General features: G+C 46.0%; 1 protein-coding gene across 4 annotated transcripts in view; it reads right to left on the reverse strand.

The window, feature by feature from the left end:
- TTLL9 (tubulin tyrosine ligase like 9) overlaps positions 1–8262 on the reverse strand; it is a 41417-nt gene extending 33155 nt beyond the window's left edge. For 2 of the 4 annotated variants that reach the window (XM_019826672.2, XM_019826670.2), the window contains exons 1-3: positions 8181–8247; positions 5803–6059; positions 4758–4801 (exon numbers count right to left, since the gene is read on the reverse strand). In XM_019826672.2, the coding sequence (XP_019682231.2) occupies positions 4758–4801; positions 5803–5832 (74 nt within the window). In that variant the 5' untranslated portion in view covers positions 5833–6059; positions 8181–8247. Of the gene's footprint in view, positions 1–4757; positions 4804–5802; positions 6060–8180 lie in introns of those variants that run through there. The other 2 variants (XM_006929859.4, XM_045053771.1) reach the window with 2 other exon arrangements.
- Positions 8263–8960: the final 698 nt, after the last annotated feature.

Genomic DNA, 8960 nt, shown 5'->3' on the forward strand with positions numbered 1-8960 from the left:
CAACCCATGTTCCACTCAGCTTTAGGAGGAATCAAATGATCAGCCCCTAACCCTAAGTAGTGGTCAGAAGAAAGGGCTTACGGTCTCTGTGGAGTGGAGAACAAAGGCAAAAGAAAAAAAAAAGTTAAATTTCTTTACGACTTCCCGCACATTGACAAGTCCTTGAGACAGAGTGACCTTCCTCCAGAAACTCGACTGCCTCCATGTTAATACTTTGCTAGAGATAAAAGGCAACCTTAGCTTGACATTAGCCTGACCTCTAGGATCCTGTAAAGAAAATCCCTTATCTCTACCTCTCCCCCTGCCCCCCGTAACCAAGATATATGTTAGCAATCGTCCTCCAAACACATGGCCCACTGACATCCATCTGAAGGGTCTCATGACTAAGGTTTTACTAGACCGTTGTAAATGACTGTATCCTAACAACAGCTAGCCCCTCGAGGTCTTGGAAACCTTGCTTCCAAATTCCTTAGAGACTTACGTTATCCCAAACCCAATATAATCAGCCACTCCTCACAACCCCAGTGCATCTGTTTTTTTTTTTTTTAATTTTTAATGTTTATTTATATTAGAGAGAGAGAGAGAGAGAGAGAGAGAGAGAGACAGTATAAGTGGGGGAGGGGCAGAAAGAAAGGGAGACACAGACTCCAAAGCAAGCTCCAGGCTCTGAGCTGTCAGCACAGAGCCCGACACGAGGCTTGAACCCACAAACGCTGAGATCATGGCCTGAGCCAAAGTCAGATGCTTAATTGACTGAGCCACCCCAGGCGCTCACTGTGCAGCTCTTCCTGCCCATAGATCCTGTCTGCATGCCTTAATAAACCACCTTTTTGCACCAAAGATGTCTCAAGAATTCCTTCTTGACTGTTAGCTCCTAAACCCTAACATTTTTGCATCATCTGGAAAATCAATCAATTGATCTCTCTTTCTACTCACATATCCATTTTGGTACATCTGAATCTCCATCAGGGATAATTTTCCTTGACCCTGAAGCACTTTCTTTAGTGTTTAAATACATGGCAAAGAGTCACAGCACCTGGGTGGCCTGGCCAGTCGGTTGAGCATCTGACTTCGGCTCAGGTCATGATCTCATGGTTCGAGGGTTCGAGCCCTGCATCAAGCTCTGTGCTGACAGCTCGGAGCCTAGAACCTGCTTCGGATTCTGTGTCTCTCTCTCTCTCTGCCCCTCCCCCACTCATGCTCTGTGTGTGTCTCTCTCTCAAAAATAAACATTAACAATTTTTTTTTTTAATACACGACAAAAATAACAGCACAAAGGACCAGAGGGGAGTAAACAGAGCAAACTGTTCTAAGGTTCTTCCATTGTGCACGAAGTGGTATAATACTGATTCACAGTAGACAGTGATGAGTTAAGGATGCGTATTGAAATTCCCTAAAACAGCAGTTCTTGGTGGGTGGTCCAAGTTTCCAACTACATATATTTGTGAGGCTGGATTTCCTTCCTCTTCTTCAACCAAAACAACATATCACAACAGATTGAATCCAGAAGGTTCAGGAAGCCAAATGTTGTCTATTAAGCCAGACATTTAAGAAATACACAAAGATGTGCAAACATTTACTACTCATCACAATAAATTTGGAGGAGGAGGGAGAATACGGTGATAGTTCGTAAAAATGCATCATTTACACTACCAGGTAATGAGTCCATTGTTGCTTTCCAAATGAATTAATAAAATTTTTTAAATGTATCATTTGAAATTTCTAATTTTCGAAGTGTTTATGATAAAAGTTGACAAGAGTCCATAATAATTTTGAAGTAGAAAACTTGAGCTCAAATTTTAAGAACCCTTGCTATAAAGTAGTAAAGTAAGGAGTATTTTTTTTTTAATTTTTTTCAACATTTATTTATTTTTGGGACAGAGAGAGACAGAGCGTGAACAGGGGAGGGGCAGAGAGAGAGGGAGACACAGAATCGGAAACAGGCTCCAGGCTCTGAGCCATCAGCCCAGAGCCTGACGTGGGGCTCGAACTCACGGACCGCGAGATCGTGACCTGGCTGAAGTCGGACGCTTAACTGACTGCGCCAGCCAGGCGCCCCAAGGAGTATTTAAAAAAATTTTTTTTCAACGTTTATTTATTTTTGGGACAGAGAGAGACAGAGCATGAACGGGGGAGGGGCAGAGAGAGAGGGAGACACAGAATCGGAAACAGGCTCCAGGCTCTGAGCCGTCAGCCCAGAGCCCGACGCAGGGCTTGAACTCACGGACTGCGAGATCGTGACCTGGCTGAAGTCGGGCGCTTAACCGACTGCGCCACCCAGGCGCCCCAAGGAGTATTTAAACATTAATCCAAAACAATGAAGAGACCCAATTTCAATACCCATCAGATCGGGGGAAATGTTTAAAATCAGACAAATACCAAGTGTTCACAAGAATGTCTCTACATTTGTCATAAAATGACAATTATCCTATAATGCTGATGGAACTGTAAATCGGATAAATCTTTAGAGAGCAATCTGGCAGATTAAAACTGTCAGTTACTATTCAGGCACATTAGACTGGCAAAAACGTAGACGTCCAAGTTCGGCAACAATGTGCTAAAACGGAAACTCTTCCTGTACTGGTAGAAGGAACTCTGGAGAACCACATGGCAGTATTTAGTGAAACTGAACGTGCACATACTCTATGGCCAGCAATTCCATCCTAGCTCTATACCCTAGATAGATACCCTAGGCATTATATGTACACGGATGTTCATTTGTAATTATTACTGTTTTTTACGGAAATAACCTGCAGCACACGGTTGGTGGCCCACCCTTGTCCCTTGGACATTCTCCATTCCTGTGCACACAGTCAGCTCAACCAGTGCTTAAAGCAGGTCCGAAATGCCCTTCCCACACCGGCATACAACTAATGACGACTGGAGTTGATGGGTAAGTCCTCCAGTTCCTCAACACTCAGTGGGGACGAGTCTGCAGTGTTCTGTACTATCTCCTAGGAATCCCCAGTGGGACTGAGCCCCACCGGCCCACCACAATAACCTGTCTGTAATGCCCCGTTTATTGGTTTCCCTTGGATGCCTCGCATCCCCCCTGCCCTGCCAATGCTTACTGAAATCACCTTCCAACCTTCCAAATAAACTACTTGCTCACACACCTTGTGTCAGGGTGTGCTTTCTAATTCTAATTCAATTCTAAGGCCCAGCCAGAAGGCCTCTCAACAGGAAGCAGATAAATAACTCGTGGCTTACAATGGAACACAGATAGTAGTCAAAATGCATTGAGAGCTACGTGCACCAATGTGGATAAATACTGAAAATAGAATTTTGTGTGACAAAAGCAGGGTGCAGAATAATAATACGATAACGTCACTTATGTAACTTATATTCCTAACCATTCATGCAGCTAGGGGTGTCCAGGCGACACAATTCTGGTAAGATAAAAACATAAGATGGCTAAAGAGGGTGGGTTCCTGGAAAGCACTGGTTCTTTTGATGAAAATAAAGAAAGATGGGGCGCCTAGGTGGCTCAGTCGGTTAAGCAACCAAACCTTGGTTTTAGCTCAGGTCATGATCTCAGTTTCATGAGTCCAAGCCCCACATCGGGCTCTGTGCTGATAGCACAGAGCCTGCTTTGGATTCTCTCTCTCTCTCTCTCTCTCTCTCTCTCTCTGCCCCTCCCCTGCTCACCCTGTTTCGGTCTCTCTCAAAAGCAAATAAACCTTAAAAAGAAAGAAAGAAAGAAAGAAAGAAAGAAAGAAAGAAAGAAAGAAAGAAGAAAGAAAGAGAAAGAAAGAGAGAGATGTGGCTTGAGACTTCCCTCACCACTCCTTCCCACCTTGATTGTGACATGAAGGCTGGAGCTGTAGCAGCCACTTAGTGTCCAGAGGGAAAAGGTCAAGGCAATCACAGAGATGCTAGCTCTGAGAGCGTTGAACCACTCTGCACCTGCCCTCTTGACTCTTCATTATATGAGGAAAGCAAATATAATTGTTTAAAGCTACTATTAGTTGGGTTTCCTGTTACTTGTAGCTAAACACATTTCTAATTGGTGTCTGACCCAATAAAATAGACCCTGTTAGCTGAAGTGCCCTTTTTTGGCTGGGGTGGGAGTGGGTGTGTAAGTTTAGGGTCAGGACCCAGACTAGAGCTGAGCTGCTCTGTGGAAGAGAGTAAGAAATTTGAAATTCGTGGCGAAGTTCTCTCAGTACGTAGAGAAAGAAGGCAAAGTCGACGGGCGCTGCACGAGAGGTGGGGTCAGAGACCACACACACCCTCCTCAGTGGTGACATGGCCAGATGTGACTTTAGAAAAAAATAGAAATACCTAATGAAACAGAAGTATCGAAAATATGTGCCACGGCATGTGTGGTGTAACTTCTAACTTCTCACAAAAAACCTCCAGCGAAGTCCATACCGCTCCCTCCTGCTTTGGGCATCGTGGGCCCTGGAGCCCAACAAGCTCTGCCACTAACTGATCCTACAGGCTTCAGCAAGTTACCTACTTAGCCTCTCTGGGCTTCAGTTTCCCCATCTATAAAATGGACACAATAGCAGTATCTACTTCAAAGGACTGTGGTAAAGATTCAAAGAGATGCTACAGGTAAAACAACTAGCCTGGCACATGGTAAGTGCTCAGTGATTGTTTGTTATTATCATTGTCATTACTGAAGCAAAGAAGCGGGGCTGGAGAGATGGGAAAAGGGAAGGAAGGAAGGAAAGAAGGGAGGGAGGGAGGAGGGAGGGAGGAGAGAGGAGGAATTTAGTTCTGCGTTTATTAGATTGCATGGGACCACTCACCGCTCTTTTCCCTTTGATAATCCATGGCCCTTGTAATTTTGATTCTGCAATGAGAAAAGGAAAGTGATGTAACTGATCCTGCATATCCACTCTGCCTTCCCAGCTCAACTGACCGCAGATCTTAAAATGCTGAAACCATCAGATGTAATATCGCCCGATGCTGAGACAAGAAGGACCTGCCTGGCCAAGTTCACATTGGTCAATATGTGCCCAGCAACTTGGTCCTTGGGATAAATCCTCAGGTATTCAAGGGCCCACCTCATAGGATTATTCCGCAAGCATGACCAGTAGAGTGAACACCTAGTTTTCAGCGCTCCAAAGGTCCAACCCCAGTTTTGAGGGCTGAGTTTTTTTTTTTTAATTTTTTTTTCAACGTTTTTATTTATTTTTGGGACAGAGAGAGACAGAGCATGAACAGGGGAGGGGCAGAGAGAGAGGGAGACACAGAATCGGAAACAGGCTACAGGCTCCGAGCCATCAGCCCAGAGCCTGACGCGGGGCTCGAACTCACGGACCGTGAGATCGTGACCTGGCTGAAGTCGGGCGCTTAACCGACTGCGCCACCCAGGCGCCCCTTGAGGGCTGAGTTTTAAGGGCTGAGCTCAGCAGGCTCTGTGAGAAGGAGCTGAAACATGTTTGATTAGATCCATGATCCAGGAGTGGACTGAGTCAAAGGCTCAGAGCAAAGTTAGTCTCTTGCATCCAAAATGGGCCTTTCAAATCCTCAAAGCAGAGTGGGTATTATTTTGCTTCTACCACGTCTAAAACAGTTTGGCCTTCAGTCCTGGCAAGACTGATCCCTAACGGCAGGTATGAGAAAGAAATCAAAATTGGTCTTGAGCAGGATGACTTCTGTAGCTTAGACAGACTTGTCATCTGCATTTGTTTTCTATTACTGTATAACAAATTACCACAAACTTAGTGGCTTAAAACAGCATAAATTTATGTCTTGCAGTTTCCGCTGGCCAGGAGTAGCTTAGCTGGATCCTCTGCCCAGGTCTCACAGGGCTACAGCCAAGGTGATGGCCTGCGTTATGTTTCTCACCCAGGGCTTGGGGTCCTTTTCCAAGATCATCCAGATTGTTGTCAGAATTCAGTTGCTTGGGGCTGCAGGACTGAGGTCTCTGTTTACTTGCTAGCTGTCGACTGGGGTCTGCTCTCAGCAACTAGAGGCCACGCAATTCCTTTCAACATAACCCCCTAGGCAGTTCACAACATGGATGTTTGCTTTCTTCCAGGCCAGCAGGAGCTCATCTCTCTGACTTCCAACCCTTTCCTCTCCAAGTCAGCCACGATAGAGTCCTATGCCATGCACAGTATACAATCACAGTCGTAACTATCCCATCAAATTCATAGACTCCACCCACACTCAAAGGGAGGGAATTACACAAGGTGTGTCCATAAGGGGTGGGAATCTTGGGGGCCATCTAGAATTCTGCCTACCACACCATCCTATCCCTCAGAGGGATAGGGACAGTGGAAAGGGATAGAGAGTACTGCTTTATGAAACAGACAGAAACTAGCCCCCCCCCAAAAGCAAGTGAACTCTTATCTCAGTCATATACACAAGCCCCTCCAAGTACCCCAGGACTAGTCAGGTGTCCCACTCTTTTTTTAATTATTGTATCTTTTATACTCTTTCATGTTTTCAGTTCTATTTTCCATAAGTTTATCCAGTTGCTCAGAGTATTTGGTTGAAAAACTTTTCCTTTCCTCACTGAATTACATTGACTCTTCTGTCAACATTCAGTTGACTGTGTATATGTGGGTCTGTCTCTAGACTACATCTTATTTGCTTATTTATCTACCCTTATGTCACCACCACACTGTCTTAATTACCATAGCTTTCTAGCAAATCTTGAAATCAAGTAGCATAGGTCCTCTAACTTTGCCTTTTTTCAAGATTGTCTTTGCAATTTGGGGTCATTTGCACTTCAATATAAATTTTAGAACCAGCTTGCTAATTTCTACAAAAAAAAGCATGTTGGGATTTTACTGGGATTGTATTGAATCTCTAGATCATATTGAGAAGTGACATCATTATGTATTGAGTCTCCCAATCCCTGAATATGATCTATCTCTCCATTCATTTAGCTCTTCTTTAATTTCTGTCCACAATATTTTCTAGTTTTCAGTACAGAAGTCTTGGACTTTTTTAAATGTTTATTTATTTTGAGAGAGAGAGAAAGCACAAGCGAGGGAGGGCCAGAGAGAGAGAGGGAAAGGGAGAATCCTAAGCAGGCTCTGAGCTGTCAGTGCAGAGCCTGACTCAGGGCTCACAAACTGTGAAATCATGACCAGAGCTGAAACCAAGAGTTAGACACTTAACTAATTGAGCCACCTAGGCACCTCCATTGGACATTTTAAATTAAATTATTTCATAGGTCTTTGATTTTGTGATGCTATTTTAATTTTAATTTTTATTTAATTTTATTTTTTTTTTAGGTAGGCTTCACGCACAGCATGGAGCCCAGCTGCGGGCTTGAACTCATGACCCTGAGATCAAGACCTGAGTTGAAATCAAGAATAGAATGCTTAACTGTCTGAGCCACCCAGGTGCCCATGTGATGCTTTTTTAAATAGTACTTTTTACAATTTCATTTTCCAGTTATTTGATGATAGAATATTGTGGTAGGCAGAATAATGATCCCCCAAAAGATGCCCATGTCCTAATATCCCAGAACCTGTAAATATGTTACATTGCAAAGGAAAACTAAAGTTGCAGACATAATCAACTGACTTTAAAAATAGATTATCCTGGATTATCTGAGTGAGCTCAATGTAATCACTTGTTTTTTGTTGTGAGATGGAATTAAAAGAACTGGGGTGCCATGCATGAGAGAACACGGGATAAGAAGTAGGCTGGTGGGGAAGAGGGTGGATTCTAGAGTAATTCATTTCCCTTCTTTGGGCCGCATTTTCCCCATTTTAAATTGGGGGGGGGGGGCGCTGGCCTGTGCACTCCTAGAGGACAGGGACTTATGTGATTCACCTCTGTGTCCTCCTCACTGGTCAGCAGTGGGCTCGGTTTAGAGAAGCCAATGATTAGCGTTTGGGGATGAATGCATTACGAATGGATGGATAGGTAGGCAAACAGGAGGCGGGATGAATAGATCTCTAAGAGCTTTTCTAGGTTCTGAGGTTGCCCCCAGGGTCCCTGAAATCGCTGAGTACAGTTTAGAATCCCAGATTTTCGTAGCTTTCCCGCCAGCAAGCCCCGGCTGCGGACTCGCGCAGCATCTCGGGCGGCGGCGCGAGGCCAGCCAGGGCTTGAAGTCTTTTCTCTGAATTCATTTTCCTCCCCCTTGTCCGGAATCACTCCGCGGGGACACCACCCCCCCCCCCCCGAGTCTGAATCCCTCCGCGGCCTCCCTCCCTCTCTCTCGGGACGTTGAAAGCATTTGGACCCCGTGGCACTCCTACCTTCGGGCGCGACATAATACGATTCCACAGGACCAGACCCAAACTGCCACCTCGCCGCGCGCGAGCCCCTGCGTCCCGTTGCCAAGGCGACAGAGGGTGCCTGGATCCGCCGTGCTGATTGGATGAGCCGAGGCGCCTCCTCTCCGCGCGATTGGTGCGCCTGACCCGGGGCGCGGGAAGCTCGCGCGCCCCGGAGGTCCAGATCCCCCTATTCCCCAGAGCTTTCCCTCCCAGCCCGTAGCCTCCGCGACCCGGGGGCGCACCCGGCCGGAGACTGGCTGCCTTTCGCAGGCACTTACTGCGCCTCCTCCAGCTACGTTTCGCTTGACCTAAGAGCAGCTAGCCTGAAAAGTGGCCAGTCTTTGGTAAATGCAACGGCACTGTTTCTTTACTCGGTGCCTCACTAAGTCAGTCACCTTGTCAGTTGGTCAGTTGGCAACGTGGCCAGGCACTCCTGCTTTTGCTCAGCCACTCTCTCTAATTCTTAGGCACCAACTCGATGCCAGGAGTCACCTCAACGCCTGCTGACGAGTCTGCTAGTGCCTATCCGTAACAATTCATTCTTGGCACTGCAGCTAAAGAGCATTAAAAAAAAAATTTTGTTTTTAATGTTTATTTTTGAGACTGAGCCAGAGACAGAGTGCACGTCGGGGAGGGTCAGGCAGAGGGTGACACAGAATCTGAAGCGGGTTCCAGGCTCTGAGCCATCAGCACAGAGCCCAACAGGGGGCCCGAACTCAGGAACTGTGAGTTCATGACCCCAGCCAAAGTCGGCCGGCC

Source organism: Felis catus, chromosome A3 (assembly GCF_018350175.1).
Source record: "Felis catus isolate Fca126 chromosome A3, F.catus_Fca126_mat1.0, whole genome shotgun sequence".
Taxonomy (NCBI): domain Eukaryota; kingdom Metazoa; phylum Chordata; class Mammalia; order Carnivora; family Felidae; genus Felis; species Felis catus.